The sequence below is a fragment of the Oryzias latipes genome, chromosome 23, assembly GCF_053564925.1.
Source record: "Oryzias latipes strain Hd-rR chromosome 23, Olatipes_Hd-rR_3.1".
In the NCBI taxonomy this organism is placed as follows: Eukaryota; Metazoa; Chordata; class Actinopteri; order Beloniformes; family Adrianichthyidae; genus Oryzias; species Oryzias latipes.
This window is the reverse complement of record NC_136259.1, coordinates 22,001,460-22,023,005: the sequence shown is the minus strand read 5'-3', so window position 1 is coordinate 22,023,005 and position 21,546 is coordinate 22,001,460. Positions and strand designations below refer to the sequence as shown.

The 21,546-nt window shown below is 40.7% G+C and overlaps 1 protein-coding gene across 2 annotated transcripts in view; it reads right to left on the bottom strand.

Moving 5' to 3' along the window:
- pawr (PRKC, apoptosis, WT1, regulator) overlaps positions 1–15,048 on the bottom strand; it is a 76,903-nt gene extending 61,855 nt beyond the window's left edge. The window contains exons 1-2 of one of the 2 annotated variants that reach the window (XM_023952338.2): positions 14,894–15,048; positions 14,020–14,646 (exon numbers count right to left, since the gene is read on the bottom strand). In XM_023952338.2, coding sequence (XP_023808106.1) covers positions 14,020–14,523 — 504 coding nt within the window. In that variant the 5' untranslated portion in view covers positions 14,524–14,646; positions 14,894–15,048. The remainder of the gene's footprint in view (positions 1–14,019; positions 14,647–14,893) is intronic. The other variant, XM_023952337.2, reaches the window with a different exon arrangement.
- Positions 15,049–21,546: the final 6,498 nt, after the last annotated feature.

The following is a 21,546-nucleotide window of genomic DNA, read 5'->3' as shown; positions in this document are numbered from 1 at the left end:
AGAGGAGAAAGGGATGAAGACAAAGAGTGCAAAGCAGATGAATGTGCTTTCAGGCGTGTCATGACGTCAAACATAACACTGAGCCCACAGCTAATTGCCAAAGCAGATTGTTGTAAAGATTTTTAAAGAAAGCATTGAAATATCCTTTCAGCTGCAAATGTTCCTCCTTTTATTTTTGTAAATGCTTAAAAAGATTATTAACACAGACACTTTTTTCTGTACTAAGACTTTGTTTTGACTGCTGAGACGGGATGCCTTGAAAAATCAAGAAAAGAAGGAAATTGGAGCTTGTTATCACATTTAAAAAGGCGAGAATTCCCACGTCTGGTACAAGCTCCTCTTTATGGCTGAAAACATCACAAGTTTGCAATTTAAAGATAAAAATCGATCTGTATGTATTTATCATTTTGCCCTAAGCTAAGTTCACATTTATAGTGGCTGGTTTTGTTTGTACTGACATCCCCAAACACGACATGGCAGCCCGTTCCAAAACAGATCTAACACCATTTATATAGCCACATAATCTGATAAGTGGGATCATCTTGGTGATTAAACTACACCATATCTATTAAAAAAGGGGGGTGGTGTTCTAAAGAAATATATTATCAGATTAGTATCAAAAATGTCCTAATTGTATTTTAATAAAACCGCAGTCCCTCGCTGTATCGCGGCTCAGAAATCTTGTGGTCTTACAGTCGTGCACATTTTTTTGGGTGCAATTGTGGATGCTTTTTTTTAAAGGTACCATGTATTCTACTACCTGATTGGATGTTAACCTTGTCAATCAATCAGTCTCCTCCGTGTTGCGTCTCCTGTACAGAATGCGTTCAGGTGCCAAATCTTCAATTGCATCAGATCTTTGTTTTCATTTCATAAAACTGGATTAATTTTTCTATGGAGGTTTGACCTTTGAGATTTTAAACAAGATAGTAAAGTGTAAGAATGTTTGTGTCTTGAATAGAATAGAATACAATAGAATAGAATAGGATGTATTAACTAGATTAATAACAAAAGTGGGAAACTCTCCTAATACTAAAATTGGTTTTAGTACAAATCAGAACAAGATCAGCCATACAACAGAAATACACACGCAGTGTGTTTGCAGTGAGGGGTTTTACAGCCTTGAAACATCTTGAATTATAGTAAAATAAATAAGTTAACTATTTCATGGATTTCACCTGGTTATTTTCCGCACAACTACTGTGATAAATAAGGGAACACTGTATTAGTAACCAAAAGATTAGGTTGAAGAACTTTTGGTGCAATCCATTCAAATATTTTTATCAATTTACTCTTTGTAGATGTTAGCAGTTAACATAATGCTTTTAGAAACACTCATGAAATGCTCGGTAGCTCACGAACACATAAAGAAACCTTGAATATAAAAGATAAAAAGTACAAACTGTGACATGTTTACCATGAGAAAGTCATTGCCTGCCTGGTGACACAGAGGTTTTCTGTTACGCCACCAGTCACATAATATTTACCCACAGCCAGCAGATTGGACACTCTTAATTTTTCAGGACTAAAGCTGCTTATCTGCTCTTTGAAGTGTCACTTAGAGAAGGAAGGCCAATTTTGTGGTTTAAAAGCAAGACGACGTCAGAGCTCTGCATGCAAATGGGAAAACAGGGACAGATTAATGGAAAGCACCTCAAGTCAGACAGCAGATCCTGACATGAAGAGACAGTCGTGTTTAGGACAGGAGGTTGGAGTAGGAATCCTGACCTAAACAACTAAACCTGATTATACAAAAATGCCCATGAAATCCAGGATTTTCCCTGAATAAATGCAAAGAAAGAAGCAATTAAAACAACTCAGATGATGTGACAACTGGATTACAGTACTTTGTCACTTTTAAGTCTCAATGATATGGGTAAAAAAAAAAAAAAAAACTTTTTCAGGGAGACAAGACTTTCAAAGGATGGTTATTTACTGCACTCTAGGACCAAAGTGGTGCACATTGCCCCTCCTACAAGCAGAGACATGCTCAACCTTCACTTAAAAAGCCTTTTTGGGAGGGAGAACGCTTTCTCAACAAGAGACAACTTCCTGTTAACCTCGACCAAATGAGAACAAAGTAAACAGTAGCTTAAGGGGGGTATTGGTAAATATCATTTCTAACCCTGCTTAAAAAGGGCAACATTTTAAGGAGGAGCCTGCAGTTCACACTGAGCTGCGTGTTTCCAAAGATCAATTAATTACATGTTTGAGTGTGCTACAAATTCCAGAGGATTTAGACTTTCAGCTGGTTTACTCATGTTCGCACTTCCTGTTCAAAGGAAATTTCGAAACCACATGAAGACAATTAAAATGAAAATGTTCTGAAAAAGTTATAAATTCATTGCTTTTTGTTGGCATTTAAAACAATATAGCTTGTATGTTTACAGCCTTGTGCCAGTCAAATATACGACAGACGAAATAACTGATTAGCAAATATCAAGCACAGCCTGTAAATTGAGCTATTCCTCATCTTTAAAGTCCCACACCAATCACCTTTAAATCTATTCTCAAAGCATTCCCATTGGCCTTTTAATTACGATTATGGTGTCTTCAGCCACAAAGTTTAAAAACCTGTGTCGTTTTCTAGGACAGTTTCCATTTGAGGGGCAGTTGTTCATTAGAAATTGGGCTCAAAGTTGTGAGCGGGACTGTTGGTGGGGAGTAACCCTGCACTCATTTCCCATCATCCCTGTGTTTATGGATCTGTAGATGTACTCACAAATGCAGTTTAAAGATTAATTTTCTTTATACATGTCCTCCATCATGAGAATAATGCAACAAGAACAAGTTTAAAACACAAAAAGTACAAATTTCCATTTGAGTGGGTCTTTCAAAGAGAAGAACACATATCTTAGGAGTTTTTTTCTCAGAAAAAGTGCATAAATACTCTTCGCTGACCAACCACACATAAATATTGTTCCCTTTGAGACATAGAAAGGTACTACCACTTATCTTGAGGACTTTTAATAAAGTACTATAATGCAGGGGATCATTGCAAAAAGAATTTGTCTTTTGTGGGGAGTTTATTCTCAAAGTCCAGTGAATGTATTTGGGATTTAAATATACTGCAAGTTAAAAACATTACCAAACCACATCTCAATAAGGCTGCACATAGGAGGTTTTATTATTCACAGAAACATTTGGTTTTGCATGTGTAAAAAATTCTTAGAGCTGTGTATGGGTGGGTCTGCAAGGACTACATGATTGGTAGTCATGTATTTGTGATTGGTTCCCTAAATTTGGTTCCAATAAGATTTTTATGGTTTCATTTTTATTATTAGTATTTTTTATATTCTGATGGGAGACAGAGAAATAGTTACAAGCTAAGTGTCACCCCGCTTAGCTCACCGCGTAACTGTATACAGTATCGGAAACTGTTCAAGCGTGTTTTGCATTCCACCAGCGGAGAAACGGGACCATTGTGTAAAAAGGCCATTGTGTTTGTCCACTGGCAGACACCAAACCAGACAGTAAGTCATGCTAAACACCGTCTGATTCCCCCCAGCCGCTAACAGCATGGGCAGGAAAGCCTGTCTGTTGAATCAGCTCAGCATTCAAGCCTGCTTTAGCTTTGAAACTGATGAGCAGGACTGAAAAAGTACACGAGGTTAGAGATGGACACCTGGTTTCAGGTGGGGGGAGGGAGGATCTAGCAAGGTTACAACCGGGACAAAGAAAACTGGAGAGGACCTATAGTTTCATACAAGCCGCCAGAGCTGAAGGTTGGTCTTTCACAAATGTTCGTAACGAGTCACCGCATTCTGCTGCTTCATAAACACGGTGATGGATCCAGTTCTGTTCAACCAAAACCAGAAAGTTCTCAAAAACTATACATTGATGAAATCAGTCCAAGTTTCATACGTCTTCTGTGGCAAATGTGATGTAAATATTAAAACAAAATTAAGCTTAAGGAGCTTCTTTGTATCCCAAAAGGCCGTTCATTGGGTGATTTATTAAATGTGCAGCCTTCATGCTGATAAACAATTTGAAAAACATTCAGGAAATGCTGCACTTTTCAGCAACATCTCCAAACGTCTCTCAGGGGAAAATGCAACACCCTTTCTGACCTCTAGATAAAGTTGAGGCAACAACTGTTTGCACTTGATTATATGACCTTTCAGGTTGATGCTGATAAATCAAACCCTGTGGTCATAAAAAGCCAGCGACATTGACCCACTTATGTTCTCAACTCCTCAACATTCAGCTCCTGGGTCGGAAATGGGAAAAAAATGTTTGCCTTTCGTGACTTAAATATGAAATGGATAAGATAATAACTACACAGATCTAATAGAGAAGAGACTGGACAGACTGTTTTAGTTTGGAGAAGGAAAGAAGAGACGGACGTAAATGATGGAGTACATTAAAAAAATAAAACAAGGCAAGAGAGAAAGGCCACACATTTTGCGCATTTTCCATGATTTATGAGTGATATAGGCAAAACATAAGGAATTTTTGCGTTTGTCATCAGTTTTGACCGATGAGTCTTTACGTGAATTTGGTTTTCAGTTGTTCAAACATTTTGGTTTGGATTAAGAATTACGTAGTTTATGCATATTGCCTATAAACTACATCATTCTCCCTCTCTCTTCTTCCCTCCTTTCCTTTTCCGTCCGGTCCAACACCAAAGATTTTCAAACATGATTGAAATTAATAAAGTTTGGCCTCAATTACAAAAGGGGTTAATTCAGACATACCTTTGGTTTGTCTGAAGATTAATAACCCCTCTTGTTAAAGTAAAATATCTCCAACACAAGAGGCCCTCAGCTCTCATCTGTCTGCCCAGCTGTTGGACAGGACAAGTTAAAAAAAAAAAAAAAAACTACATCATTGTGTGCGATTTTCGCAAGATGGATACGCAAATGTGTGGCTTTCCACTACCGTTTAACTGACTTTTCCCGCATGTATCGATTTCTAACTTTCATATCACGTATACGTCGCACATAAATGTAAAAATTACTTAATTGACAGACGAATCACTAATGAATTGCACATAAACAGCACAATCATCCATGGATCATGTCCTACGTTCATCTACGTGGTCTTCGCTTGGTGTTTTTGTATTTCTGTGTTTCATGGTTCATCCATGAAACATCTCCACAACTTTTCTCACTTTTTCCACGTATATTCACGCATGGTCAATTATCATCTGAACAATATGCGCAAAATGTCCACAGAGGCTGTGTGACATCGTCTTAAGAGAAGTCAAAAGGGGAATTCTACAAAGATTCGTGAAAAAACCCGATCAGGTCCAGGGAGCAGAGACATTTCATTGGCTATGAACATTTTAGAACAACAACAACAGGAGAATGTTAGAGTTTAAGGACATCGCTCTGCTTTCTGTGCCACGATCAACTTTCCCTTCACATCAACAAGTTAAAACCAGGATTTAGTAAACATTTCTTGTAGTAGGGTGAAAGTTGTTATTATTGGCAGAAACTGAACCAAAAAGAGGTCTAGTTTCGTGTTTGTTGACATAAAACAAAAATCAAGCGTGAAGGAAAGAAGAGGTTAACAAATTCATCAACTAAACTACAAATTGTGTTTGTGTTGCCTCTTTTCTTTTACTGTCAACAATCCGGAAAACACTTTTTCTGCCAACATCCACATTGTTTACATAGAGAACTATAATCAAAAATGTTTTTCTTCAAATTTATGAGCCTTCACTTACTTTGAACAGGGTAAATATAGCTCAAAGTCCAGCTCTGCATTATTATCATACTTTCTAATCAAAGCTGGCTACATACTTGCACAGAAAGTGCGGGAAAACAAGCAGCACTGGTTTTGTCGCATTAAAACGTAAAAGGAAAAGTGGAAAAGTCTACAGTCAAACTACATTCCTGCACGCATCAGTTCATTTTACAACAGGTTCAACGCTGAATACCCATGACGGAAGAGTGAAAGCTAAGACAGAACAATCACTCCGGCACACACGGGTACATTTTTTAGTGAATGTTCTGGACTTTTTTTTACGCACTTGTGATATTGTATTTGTGTAACTGCTGCTGTTGAGCCTCTGTCGAGACTTACATGCTGACATATTAATTAATGTGCACTGTTCTAATTGAAATAATAAAGGACCAAAAACAATTATAAGTTTATGAAAATATGCTTTTAAAGGTTTGAAACCCATATGTGTCAATTTACACAATAATCTGCAAAAATAAATCAAAAAGAAAAAGTTGGAAAAATCTTGCGTGTGTACAAAAAAAGAAAAATGTCCAAATCCTGCAGCATCCAGTTCTTTGGCTTACTGATGCTATGGTCACACTGGGCTAACCACGGCGTGTTCAAGCGGCCACTTCCAATGAAAATTCTATGTGAACGCGTGTTTATGCGCGTTTAAAACTCTCACGTCCATGTGTCAAGTTTTTAAATCCATGTCCGGGGCTCTACGTACAAAACCCGCTTTGAAAGTTAAACCAGTCAAACTTTGACCAATCAGGGTAGCGACTTATAAACTGTACCCATTTCCGTTCACAGAAGGGCCAACTGTTTGTAAATAGATCATGAAGGAGAATTAATAATCGCGGTTTGAGCCCGGTCAGGATTCTATGACACCAAGTCTTTCATACATGGGAATAAAGCTGTTAAAGGAAAAGCCTGGAACAATATTCACCAGATTTGCACCAAGTCTCTTCCAACGGTGAGAACTTGTCCAGTGTGAACACTGTATGACAAAGGAGCGTTCAAGGACCCAAGTTCAGTGCGTTCTTGAAAGTGCCACACATGCCCGGTGTGAACATAGCATAAAGAAAAACACTTTGAAGGTTCTATTACAGATGGAACTTTGCTCATCAAAAAAACTAAAGTTTGGCTTGGTTGGAAGCAGATGAGTCACTGTGACGTCAAACCTGGAAATGTATGAAATGCTATATTGTACAGGTACTTTTGATATCAAACAGCCTAACGAAACCGCAGGAACCTAAAGAAACCTTGTGCTTCAAAGTGCAGTGATCCCTTCTGTTGAGTGAAGATGCTTTTGGGATTCTTTGTTTTTAAAAAAAGGATTAGAGATCTTGTGTTTGGCCGTTTCAAAGGTTCAGCTGCCCTCGTGGGCCGAATCCTTTTCAGAAAGGACTTTCAGTTCAATGTGTACACACACGTTAGAAGCCTTCCTTTGTTTGCACTCATAAATAAAGTCAATATGCTGATGTTGAAACTATTTTCTCCTCGTCTAAACATTTCTAGTGTTTTTTTTTTAGATAAATCTAGTTTAACCATGGGAAATGGTTGTCAAGACGTTTAGTATCAGTTCTGTAGAAATTTAAGTTGGGCTTTTCCAGGCCAACAAATTTAAAAAAAAAAGTATTTACAAAGAAAACAGACAAAACAGAAAGCTATTATTCAGCAAGAAAGCCTCCATCTGGAGTTCTGACTTTCCCTCTTAACCTAAACAGGAAGAGAACATGTTTGTCCGTCAGTCTTAGGGCTAGGATAAACACGCAGAACCAGTTTGTCTGATAAAAGCAATCGGCATCACTGGAGAAGGGTCTGACAAATAACACAGAGGCAGAGCGTGAAACCTGCAACACAGAATCAGCCTGACGCTGTGCAGTCAGTCAGACTAACTGAGTTATTTTGGTTTCTTCGACTGAACGGAGCTGCAGACAGTGTTCAAAACTGAAACACGTTGAAGGTGGAGAACAAAAAAAAAGACAAAACTGCTCATTTATGAAGGGATACTCAGGTCCTACATAACTGTGAAGCCGTAAAAGCCTGGAAACTGAGTTAACTTGAGTAACAACGGAGGCAGATCTTCTGACTTCTGTAACAATGTCTGGCACAAATATATGACTGCAAACAGATCGTACAGCTTAAAGTCAGTACAATGTGTTTTTAACATGTTCTTGTGGCATTTTCTTGTGATGGATGACATTTAAGAATTTAAGTTTAAAACTGAATTTTTGAGGCCTTTTTTTTTTTTTTTTTATTCAGATCATGGTGGATCAAGAGCAGACATAGGCAGGCCAAAGTCTACCTTTTCCACTCCGATTGCAGACAAATAGATCCATCAACGTCTTCATTTTCCTCGTCTGAGCTGCCATCTGGCTCAAAGCCGAACGGCTGGATAGCTCTGATATTGTTTGCTGTTTTTATGCTAAGCTAAGGTTAGCTTGGGCTGGTGAGGTGCTTAAGTCTAGCGGGGGAGAAGCGCAAACAAGGGGTTGATGGGAAATTAGCTGAGCCTCATTTCTGCGCCAACGGTCCCCTTCAAGCACAGTGACACAACCATCACTGAAGCAGATTTTTGCTTCCTTTGGTAGAGTGTGCAGGTATGAAGTCTGATGACGTGGTGTTACAAACCATCACAGAGTGTGGGAACTTCCCACTAAACTTCACGCAACATGGATTCTGTGCCTCAACACTCTTCCTCCAGACTCTGGGACCTCGATTTCCAAATGAAAAGCAAAAATTACTTTATTATGTAAAGAAAAGTTTGGACCATTGAGCAACAGTCCACATTTTAAGGCCTATGACTGGTATTCTTCTATGTGGTGGGTGACCTTTAATTCTTTCGTTGGCTTGATGTTCTTTAACTCTTTCAATGTTTGCATGATTAACTAAATTCAAAGAGTTACAGATTCCTGTCGCCAGGGGCAACTGATGCTACGTTCACACCGGGCTCAGCAATGCTCATTTAAGCTACCACGTCCAATAAAAAGTTTATGTCAACGTGCGTACGTGCTTTCATGTTCAAAACTCCCGTGTTCACGTGTCGCCAAATTTTAGGTCAGTTTCCAGGCTCTACGTACAAAACGTCAACGTATATAGTATACCTTCCTTTCTACCCAAAGTGCTTTACAGTCACAGTCGCTTTTGCCCATATATGTTTTAATTAACAGAATAAAATATTGAACCATCTGACAATATTCCTGTTTATTGACATGTAACTGTAATCCTTAGATGTCACTTGTTTGTTTATTTTTTTAACAAGAATCAAACTCTCGATTAGGGCTGCACGCTATGAGGAAAACTTGGGATATGCGATTAAAGTGATCAATACTGCGATGACGATACAACTTGTGATAAATAAATTAAAAAAAAAAACATTTCCATTTCTACATTTTAATTTAAATAAGAGTCCAAATATTTTAAATTATTCTCCAAATGAACCTCGTCTACATAAGAGGCAAACATCTAACATAAAAGCTCCATCCGATTGGTCAACAACGTGAAGGGCTCCATCTGATTGGTCAAATGCATAAATGGATTTATTCAATTTGTTAAATACTTCAAGTTGCCATAAGATTGTTTTAGCACATTTAAGGCTTACCATTTATGGCGATTTTCGCAGACTTTTGCAATATGGATATTGCACAGCTTGAAATTGCGATAACGATAAATTTGCGATTTATTGTGCAAGACTATTCTTGATGCACTCAAGACACACAAACAGGAGGAAAAACTGAAGCAAACCACAAAAACAGGAGAGCGTAGGACGACAAGCATCCCCAAAAATGACCGAATAATGAACACAATAGGACCAACTCCAAAATGCCTAATCATGCAGAGTGGTCTGATTAAGGGTGACTCACAAACTACCCCAGGAATTTCCAACAAGCAAATTACACTGCACAAACCTGCTGCTTTAATCCAGAACTTTCTAAAAAGGCCCCCCATCTGCGTCTGCTCCCCCGCCAGTGAAGACCTGAATGATCCCTCACAACTACACAACGGGAGGTTATTTTTAATAAGAAGGACAAAACTGATTGTTGCTCATCTGTGCACCCCTGAAAGAAATTATTCAAATCCCACACGGTGCCGATCAACTGCTTCAATAAGTGGAGCTTTTGTGTTTTCTGGACGTAAATGAGGCAGCAAAAACGGAAAAGATCGGCTAAAATACAAAGGATGGACTGACTTGAACTTTGAAAGCAAGAAGACAGAAAAGGAAAACTCTTAAAAAAAAAGAAAAACGACTAAAACCATTTATTTTGTTGCAGAAGCAGGGTTTCCGCAAAAATGCAGAGTTAAACATTAGCCAGAAAGATGGTAATAATGTCAGTGGAGCAGAAGGGTCTCAAACAAAGGCCAGATGCTGCCTCAACAACCCTGACTTCTGTGATAAACCTCCCTGAGCCGTTTATTTTGAGCTTAGGACTGCATGCAGGCTGAGACTTACGGGAAAAGCACATTCCAGTTCCAGCCATGCAGGTGGCCACTGGCTGGTGTGGTAATCATCTACATACATAGCTGAGGAGCGCTGACCTGGACCAGAGGCACTTTGAACCTCACGGGTAGATGACGGCCGCGAGTCGACAATAAATGTCAAACAGAGAAAGAAATGTTGACAACTGTGCGGTCACGAATCCTTTCAGACACTATCAGAAGGAGAAATCACGTAGGAACGGCGACCCCTGAAGGGAAAAGCCGAAGGGAAAAGAAGAAATCACTTAAATATGAGCGTTTTTGGCTGAGGTAGATTTTTTAAAAAGGGGTCAAAAATCACATGTTTTCCTTATATGACCTTTGACCTCAGTGTATGTTAAGTTAAATCAATTAAAGAAACCAAATCACACATCAAAAAACTTATAACCAATGAACCATGTTGCTGATTTTCAGGTACGATTTCAAAACTTAGAAATAAGAAAAAACTGATGGTTTTTCTAAGCAATTCTTTGATGTAAACCTCAAACTATATATGCTATATTATATATATGCCATGTTGCAGAAATGTATATGAATATAAACCTGTTTTAAGTATACATGTATGGTATAATGCTTGACGATGTGGTGTCCATTATCAAGAAAGACTCAGAAATCCAAACAAAGACAAAAAAATCTGTTAATGTTGACGTCTTTATGGTGGTTCTCTCATTGTTTCTCTGCTGACGAATTTGATCAATTCTACCTTAAGAAGGAAGCAGAAGACGACAAACCAGAGAGATCACTATGAAATAAAAACCACTTGTGGTATTAGGCTTAAAATGTTCGATTTTTTGAGAGTTTCAATTGTTCATTTCCAGTCATTTGTGAGGTTTCCTTAAATGAATGACACGGCTGTTGGGCTGGGTTGTCCTAAAAAGCCTCTCGGAGGCGTCTTCTGGTTTCACGAAGGTCTGGGTCGAACAAGCGCCCCTCTCGTCTCCCCCGGCCTCCTATCACAGGAGTGTTAACGGGCTGAGTGCTGAGCTCAGGATTGCACGTTAGACCGGTTGACCTCCTCAGTGAAGCTGCAGGAGAATAGCTGTGGGCTGCTGGCAGCCCCACACTACCCAGCAGCAGCAGCAGCAGCAGCAGCAGCAGCAGTGGGACATTTAAGCATCTGCATGAGGGCAAAGCCCTCAACAGGAGTCTAACCGCAACCTCATCACTCGTGTAGCTCATAAACGACCGACACGGTCCACCGGGAAACTCACCGACAGGAGTCATACTTCAGCACAAACAGGAGTTACCAGGACGGAAGGCCTCCTAACTCCCCTCTGCACATTCCTGGGTTGCATAACCAGGTCAAAGGGTCAGCGACAGTTTGAGGCAGCGAGCGGAGCGGCAGAACGGAGACGCCCTCGGAGGTGGCAGTGATTGAAGCCGCGCTCTCTCCCCTGAAGCGGGATGCTTTTATGGAGCAGTTACAGCCTTGAACGGGCAGAAGATTGGGTTTCCCGGTTGCTCTGAAATCGGCTCGGCGGCCATTGTTCTGTGCGGAACGGGCGGGGAGATAATGGCAGCCATGTCCGCTCACACCCGTCCATTCGCATCCACATCACAAAAGGGGGCTTGTGTGACTCTGCAGGGTTTTGTTCTTTCAACGGGAGCAGGGAGGGAGGTCTAGGAGGACACGTCCCCATCAGGAACGATGGGATGTTTTCCAAAACAATGGAGCACGTCCATCGATAAGGAAGAGTCTCCTCACAAAAAGAACTACACCCCCACCCCAACAATAAAGTATTGCATGGGTGTTGTGTTAGGAAGTGGCTACAATCATAACCCGGTTGGAGGTGAAGCCCGGAAGACGAAACATCTCCTGTTGCTATGGCAACAAATGATTCCTCTTTTTGATCGGTAATACGTTTAACCAGAATGGCGAAATTTCTGATGAGTGTGCAAATTGTTGAATTCTGAAAGGTGAAAGAGAAAATGCTTGGCAAAAGACTAAAATATTTTCCTTTAACCTTTGTGCTATCCTAAGCACTTTAACATTGGGAGTTGGGTCATCTAGACCCACTAGACAGTGCGCTGAACTTTTTTTCTTCAATGATTTGTGATCTTCACTGGTGTCCATGGATTACAAAAAATCTTTCCACCTTTATCATGTAGGGAGAACACGTCGATGTGGGGTCATTGTGACCCCACAAGATAGCACAAGGGTTAAAAATGTATTGTTTGTAAGCAGAACTCTGTTAGGGTGTATGTCAGAGAAAGAAAGGCGTGTGTCCTTTAGGTCAGGCGTGTCCAAAGTCCGGCCTGAGGGACAAATGCAGCCCAGGTTTCAATTTCAAAGACTGAAAAATTGACGAAAGGAAAGAAAAAGAAAAAAAAAAACCTCCCCACCTCGTCAGATTAGACCCTGAAATAACAGCTTGTTCACCAACCGGCTCCCTTATGGGCTCCATCAGACAAATCTGGCAGAGCAGAAGCCCGGCATTACCGCCTGGCTGGCTTTCAAACGGCCCTGCTGAGCACCTAATGACAGGATGTGGAGCAGCGACCGACAACAGCTCCAACTCCTGGGAGCACAGAACCCTGGGAGGCTACCAAGGACGAGGTGGTTGAGACTTTATCCAAGGGTAGGGCCACACAGAACCACACGTGTGAGACGAAAGGAACCAGGCAGGAGTGGTACACCATTCAAATTAAAAAAACAATGACCTCCACCTTACCCCCCCCCCCCACCCCCACCCCCTCCTCCCTGCAAGAGCTGCTTTTCGTTTCTTTCTCTTGATGGTGGATTAACATGCATGAGAGGAATTTTGGAGGTTTCTGAGGGAACAAGTTCTCCAAATGTGATTACTTTTAGAAAGTATTTAGAAAAAGAAGAAGGTTAAATCCTTTTCCAACTCTATAAAACAAAGAAAAAGTCTTTTGGCGCCCCTAAAACTAAGGAAGTCCCAATCCAACTACAATCGGAGATCAGGCCAGATCATGTAGTTTCATATTTCTAACTTATTATTTCACATAAATGCCTTGGTAGAAGTCTTCATATCATGAACGGATCACTTTATTGCATTAAAACGCAGCAGAATACGACACTTGTTTGAGCAGGAGGTGCACAGAAAAACAGTTCAGCGAAGTCGGCAAGAAATTCACAGAATTTGACTACCAGGCTCAAAATCTTTCAAGAAACATTTAAAGTTGACAGTGAGTGTCTCTACTGGTTTGTCTTCAAAGTCCCACTCTGATCATCCTTTGATCTATTGTAAAAGCGTTCCCAGCGTGTGGTTTTCTAGGACATAGTTTCTGCAGAGCGGCAGGAGCTCATAAGAAATCCGACTCCAAGTTGTGGGCGGGGCTATTGGCACAGCGTAAGCCCGCCCCACTTCTCGTCACACATCTGAATCTGGATCTCAACTGTACGGCCGGAGGGCTCCGATATTGCTCGCCGTTTTTGTTGCGCCTGTAATGTTAGCTCGGTGGCGTGAAGGGCAGTAAGCTAGCGGGAGAGAGAGAGTAAACCGTTGGATGATGGGAAAAGGGGGTGGGCTTACTCCAAACATACAGTCTCACAAACCCACAACTCTGAGGTAAGTTTCTAATTAAAGACTGCCCCTCTGCAGAAACTATGTCCTAGAAAGTGAAATGACAAGTTGTTGTTTTTTTTACTTTTGGCTAAAAAGGCCACAATGAAGCATAACTTATAACTTAAGGTCAATTAAATGTAAAGTAGGGCACAACCTGGACCCGTTTATTTAATTTGTTCATTATTGAATGTGTTAAGTTTTGGATCGGGACTTGGTATCAAACTGGAATCGGATCAGGTCCACTTTAGTGATCGGGTATAGTGATCTGAAAAATGTCAGACTACATTTATCTGCCCTCATCCCGTGGATGGAGCCCCGGGCGGACGGACGGACTCACCTCATTGGACGGTATGCTGACAACACCTGTTGATCTCCTCTTTTCCCTCAGCTTCCTCTTCTCGATCTGCCCCTTGCCCTTCCTGGCGCTGGGGCCGGAGCTCTTCTTCTCCTTGCCCTTGCCGGGTGATGGACTCTCCTTGTCGGCGTCGTTGCACGCCATGGGGCTGGAGTCCGGGGACGCGCAGGGAGCCTTGTCCGCCTGAGGCGTGGCCTTCCTCGGGCTGCTCTCCGGCGAGACGGGGTGGTGCGCCGCTTCCTCCTCCGCTCTCCTCAAAGCGCCGCCGGAGGAGGACCGAACCACCGCGCAAGGGGAGGGGTGGCAGTTCCCGGCGGAGGCGCCCCGCTCCGGGCTGTCGCCGGCGGGAGAAGCGTGGCGGCTGTTGTTGGCGCCGGTGGCCGCGGCGATGTCCCCCAACATTTTGGCCCGCATTTTCTCCCGCTTTGCCTTCCACTCCTCCAGAAAGTCGGTGGTGGCGTTTGGCTTAAACCCGCCCGTGGCCATCACCCCCGGGCTTTTTCTCTCCTCACAAGTTGGTGAAAGTTGAGTCAAAGTTGACTAAAGTGTTCCGCTTTCGGCCCCCGTCCTAATGGCGCCGCATTCCTTAAGTGATTAACCCAGGAGCTGCTGACAGGTACAAGAAAATAAAGTCAACACCTCTTTTTTGTTTTTTTAATTGCTCGTTTTTCCAAACCGAGACGCCCTATTTGATTCCGCGCAGGAGTTTTTTGTTTTTTTAAACAGACACACACACCTGACTTTCCTCGCAAAGTTACTCTGGCCTCTTCTTCTTCTTCTTCTTTTATTTAAATTTGCCCAAACTACCGGACTTTACAGTGGAGGACGGAGCAGCGAGGCTGTGACGGAGACTCACCTGAGAGGCGCCGCTTCTGCCGTCGAACTGCCCTCCTCTGTCAGACCAGGTGTGAACGTGTTCCGCTCAGATGAGTGGCGCTGCTCCGGAGCGCTGCGTGCGGCTCTCTGCTCGCTCTGCCCTCGCGGAGGTGATGGCGAAAACACACGAGCACTTCCGGATAAAGCCGAAGCTCTAAAGTTTCTTTTGTTTTTTGTTTTTTGGTTTTTTTTAGGACTTAGTTATAAATGTTTTGTGTATATTATTTGTCGTTATTTATTTTATGCTTTTCATGTTTAATTTTAATAAACAATGAACAAAAGATAAAATAAAACACTTAATATTCTATGTCTTTGATAAAACACCACTGACATTAAAGTTTAAAATACATTTCATAATTTCATATTTCATGATATTTCATAATTTGAAATATCATTTCAATTCATTTCAGTATTTTTTTGTTTGTTTTCTATCATTTGCTGATGATACAACTGTATTTTGTGTTACAAAATAATGACTATAGAATTTATATGGTTCAAATATATTTTTTTAAATATGAAAGTACTAATAAAAGTACAAATTTGCAGCAGTTTGCAATGTTTTACTGCAATTTGTAGCAACAAAAAAAAGAATTACGGCTGAAAAGATAAAAACAAAACAAAAACTTAAAATAAAACCTAAAAGTCCACGATAAAATACTACTAAAGTATAATAAAGTTCCTCTAATAATAAAAATAATAATATAATTGCCTTCCGAAATGTATGTAAATGACACATATCAATAAAACCTACTTTAAGTTTAAATAAAATAATTGATCTCTGCCATTTATCCTCAGATTTGATGATTTGGAGATTCATTTATTTATTTACAATTACAAGTTTTTTGCTCATTTTGAGCTGAACTCTGAGAAAAACATTTCCATTTTAAGAAATTGTCTAAAAACTCGTGTTTGTGCAGGAAAAAGGTGGTCTTTTCTACAAGGTTTGCCAAAGACGGCCCTTTTTGTTCCATCACAGTGCCGGTAACGTTTCTGATGTTTTGGCGGTACATTTGGAGGAATCCTTTCTGTCCATCAACATCAGTAGGTACACTGCACGCCTTCGCAGCTCTGACGTACATCACCACAGCTCCTTCAGCAGCACCACGTCGACAGTAGTGCAGTCGGAGAGGAGCGTCTGGGCAGACCAGAGCTTGTCTGCGACTGAACTCTCCCACACAGACTCCCCCCAGGCGCTGCAGGAGTCACCCAGCCAGCTCCGATCAGAGGAGCGCCTCCACTGTTTTCCCAACAGAAGCAATGCCTGAGGAGGGAATGGGTGTGGACTGGAGGTTTGCATCAAACTAAAACGTTTCTTACGCTGTTTTGGAAAAGGTGCATCGTGTGAAAGTTCAAAAAGGTGCAGTTTTATTTAAAAACATTTCCCAGGAAAAAAAAAACAGATTTAGCATGATATGGATCAGCTGATCTTCAGTCTGACGTTGATCTGTGGGTTCTAGTCTGGACTGAAGGTCCGACAGTTCAGTCCTGCAGCTCCAGTTTCCAGATGGAAAGCAGCCAGACTCCTTAAAAAAAAAAAAATCTGCACCATCAGCTGAAATCTCTCCTGCTTAGCTCCTTCACAAACCACATGGCTCCTCTTCTCTTCAGCAGGAGGAAATGCTCTCCGTGACTTTTAACGCTAACAGATATGTTGATGGATTTCACTGAGGGGCAGTTTTTCCTGCTGTGTTGCAGTGACTCTGACCCTCACAGCTGCTGGATCTTGTGGTGCAGAAAAGCTGTCATCAAATAAGCTTCTGAAAAACTACAACTTTCTCTTTGTTCAGTTGATTATAACTCTTTTCCATTTGTCTTTTTTAAAGACCTGCTTTAATAAAAATAGTGTTGTTTTTTTAACATGTTCTTGTGGTATTTTTCATGCACAGAAAAAACGGAATCTTTTCAATGGTTTATCTAAGGTACTAGAATTTATTTTTTTAAATAAGAGTTCTTGGTAAGATGTTTGTTTTTTACACCATTAGAAGATTTGTTGCTTTATTTAAGGAGCATTTTAAAATTTTAAGAATTATTGACTTATTTCAGGGTTTTTTTCTGTGAAAATGAGTATTGGAACGAGAATCGATCGGTAAATTGAAAGCTTTGCTTCCTGGCTCAGCTCTCTCTCTCATCATCACAATAGAATGGTAAAGCGACCGCATAACAGTGGACGCTGCACCAATCCGCCTGTCGATTGCACGCTCTGTTCCTCCCTCACTCGTGAACAAGACCCTGAGATACTTCAACTACTCAACCTGGGGCAGGACAACTCCACCCACCCGGAGGGGACAAACTTAAACTTGGCCATCCCGGCCACGCCCACAATTGCCTCATTGGCGGTCTTGGCTCAATGAAGCCAACAAGACAACATCATCTGCAAAGAGAGGACATCCTGTGGTCCCCAAATCAGACCCCCTCCAGTCCCTGACTGCACATAGAAATTCAGTTCCTATGGATTCTGAACAGAACCGGAGTCCAGTGAGCACCAAGAAAGCTTTTATGTTTTTTGTGTGCAAAATGCTGCATTTCTTCTGATGTCTTTTAAATGCCTGCAGCCAATTGTTTGCAAATATTTTCAGAAGATTTGAGGTTAAAGCATGGGTTCTTTCTCTGGGGGGGGGGGGAGAAGTGTTCATTTTGAGTCAAACGGTTTCATTTTGTTGATTTTAGAGTCAGCATTTGAAATCCCTCGTGGGATCTCTCCCATAATGAGCCCGTCTTAAGCAGAGCTATAATTAATACAGCATTGTGAGCGGGGTGCTCAGGCACATCTTCCTTTCACTAAGTGTAAATTGCATTTCAGGGATTTTCAGTCCCCGTTTATTCCGCTGTTTCCCAACAGTACAAATCTTGAAGCCGCTATAGGGGTTTTAGTTTCACAAATCTAATTTCATGCTACGACAATAACCTTATAACTTAGTGATGCTGAAGGGTATGAACCTTATTTTGCTAGATTTGCGCAGAGAGATGACTCCCAAGGGTGCCATGACTTTCAAGGAAGCTTATCGCGGATGTTATCTGAGGAGAAGCTGTGTATTTGTTCATGTTTTTGGGCCTAAAATGTAAAAAAAATGTTCGATATAACTTGACAGCTAGCCCTCTGCTTCCTACCTTTGGGTGAAAGGCCAGTCGCTATCAGTGCAACCCTGTTCCAGATAATGAGAAAACTTTGAGCTAAACATTATCTAAAAATAAAACCCAATCTATGGGCTCAGGTCATCCGGCTGCATTTTTAGCATAGTTCTGCCTGCTGTTGAGGTGAACGAAGGACAAGGGAGCAGAGGGGCTGTTCCTGGGAATTTCCTGTGAGCACGCACAAACGCCACAAGCTGCTTTTAACTGAAGATCACTTTTACATTCCTAGAATATTTTCCAAGTCCTCATTTATTTGTTTTCAGTGACCCACAACGTCTCCTCTTGAAAGGCAAAACTACCACCACCTTCATTATGTTTGAGCTAAATGTTTTGTGGTAACTTTTACCAAATTCCAACACTGTTTAAGTTTGTCATACTCCTGTAAGTGTGAATTTGCTAATTCCCCCCAAGGAGGCCACAGGGGGCAGTAGAGCAACACACAGCAGGGCTGGTTGTCTTAGCACGCACCCGGGGAAATGTCTAAATGTCTCTTCTGTGCTGCTTCAAGGGCCTATATCATGCTTTTCTTAAGCCTTTCAGAGTAAACTATATCTATATTAGAGAAGAACTGGAGAAAGCATGGAAAGTGAAGGTGACAGTGGTGCCTGTGGTAATTGGAGCACTCGGGGCAGTAACCCCCAAGCTGGAGGAGTGGCTACAACAGATACCTGGAAAGACCTCAGACCTCTGAGTCCAGAAAAGTACAGTACTAGGAACAACTATGCTGCAGGACCCTCAATGGGCATTTTTTTGAATATATATAAATATATAAGAAAAAGTGTCCGGGATAAGCTCCGGCAGTTTACCCCGAAAGGGATAAAATGGCAGAAGATGAATGAATGAATGAATGAATGAATCCATCTATCTATCCATCTATCCATCCATCCATCCATCCATATATATATAATATAATATATTACCTTTGGCACACTTCAGTCCACACGATCTTTTCAAAACAAAATATAAGCTATTTTCTCAGCTCGTTTTCGTAACCTGAAATTCTCTTCAGGAAGACTTTTCCTGGAAGGGGCTGTTCCTCACTTTGAAAAATCACAATATGAGGACCTGCTCGTATTTATGGATTGGGAGGACCTGGTACTCAGAGCGCAGGACCCAAATACCACTTTGGGGTTGTTTTTTGTGAGGAATAACCATGATAATACACGTAAAAGTTCAAAAAAGTTGATTTTGCATTGATATAGGCCCTTTTAACCTTCTTGCAATGCAGCTTTAGCTCCAGTTTTACATTTAGAGAATTCATTCCAGGGGATTCTGACGCGAAGAAAAGCAGCTTTTTGCTGATAAGCGACGTTTTACAGTAACAAAGCATTAAAAAAAATATCAGCTGATTCTGTATCAGAGATTTCTAAAGATTGGGTTTTTGTAGTGTAGGTGTTGCCAGGCTTTTCGTCTGCTCCTGATTCAACGATTTGAATAAAGAAATACTCAAAAATGCTATTTTAGGCTTATATTCATTTTTACATGTACTCCATCACCAGAAAAATGACGAGAATGTGTTTAAAGTACCAAAAAAAACCACATTTTCATCAGAGCGGGTCTTTAAATGGACCAAATAAAAAAACTGACACTTCTTCTGGTCATTTTTTATAGATTCTTTACTGTATCTCTGAAGACACAGAAAACAGTTTAAGTGAAGAAAAAAACAAAGTTTCTTGTGTTGTATCGATGCCGTGCAGTGTGTAAATCCACTTGAAGGGTTTACAAAGGTGGAATAGAATCATCTGAAGCAGCAAAGGAACTTGTGTTTGGCGCCAAATCCCTCTCCTGCCTGTCTGTGTTTCAAAGAAAAGACACGAGTTCCTTTCCCCAAACAAAAAGCCAATTTCAAATCTGCCGCTGAGACGTTTTGACTTCCAGTCAAGTTAACCAAAGCGGCTCATTCTGGAGGTAAAAAACAGCTTTAAAACAAAGAAGGACAAAACGCAGTTTATTATTGTGAGTTTGGAAACCCATGACTAAAGTAAAGAGCGAATGAAGCGCTCGCCAGCCTGTAAAGTGAGCACCACAAATTTATATTAAACATAGCACCTCATAATGGCTGCTCTTGCACTCACAGATTTTCATTTATCTGGCAGTAATGTTTCAGTCAGAAGCTATTAGGAGGGTAATTCTGCAGCGAGGAGCTGCATCGCGCTCGCAGCCCCATGAAGCCATTTATGCCGTACGCAAGAAAGGGAAAAAAAAAACTTCCAGATGTCGGGTTTGTGTGCAGATGTTCAAGGGAAGATTGGGGAAAATCTCTCAGTTCAGAAAAGATTTGACTAAAATAAAATCTTTATCATTTGATCTGTGAAGATTTGACAAATTAATTTACTTTTTTCGCTAAACCAGCAAACAAATTCAAGAGCTACATTTTAGGAGGAAACACACGAGTTTAACTATTCTATGGAGGATTATTTCTGCCACAAAACCTAAGTTCCAAATGAAAATATTAAATGTTTGCTTGTCAAATTTTTTTAGCTTTTAAAAACTTTTTTTTGCGTTTGCAAAACAAATGTTTTCCCATGCGTTGCGTGTCATCTAGCTTTTTTCCTGTCTTTGATTTTGCTCACATAAATTTCAGTTTAGCGTAACGAAGCTGCCATCAAACAGCTGCTGATTGGTCCAGATTCTAACCAATCAAATCGCCGTATTTATCCAACATGGTGTCTGCTACCGAGGCTCAGAAGCTGAACCAGCTCTTTTTACCCTCGATTTTGTCCCTTTAGCTGAAGAAAATGTCTTTTTTTTTATCATTGTAACAATGCATACTTTCTTTATTTTTATTTTTTTTGTTTTAGCATTGATACATTTTTATAAAGTCAGATTTGTGAATTTATGGCCGAGGATCTCCTGAAACTGTAAAATAAACTGTAAAGTTCATCTGCTGACATTACACTATCAACAGGCCTGTGTGTGATCTGTGAATCATCTGGAGCAAAATGTTGGTAAAAAAGTTGGATTTTCTTTAAGATCTGTTTCAAGAAAAGAAAAGAGAGATTTAAAGCATATATTATATGTTTTTTAGTAAGATTATTGAAAAAAAACTTTTGATTTTTACACAGATTACATGGAAAAAAACAACCTAATGTAGTATTTATAATGATAACCACTCTGCAGATTTGAGAAAATGATTCGATCACATCGTTTTTTTCAAAACTCCTGTTTAGTTTTTCTGTGTTCAAGGTGCCTTACAGTCTAATAAAAGACAATGAGAGTTACAAATTGACCTTTCATGTAAAAGACTGGAGTTTCTTTTTCTAATCAGCTCCCCTGACAGTGCAGGATATTTAGTTTCCTGCCGATGAAGGTTGTTACAGCAAAGCCGGCGTGTGAGGAACGCCATAATATCCTGTTTTCCACATAAATCCCCATCAATGCCAGCCTGCGTGGAATCCCATTCTTCTCAAAGAGCGTTTATCTTCGTTTCTTTGACAGACTGGAGCCGTCACTCCAACCGTTTGTCTCACTCGTCATCAGAGAGAAAACACGCCGCTGTCA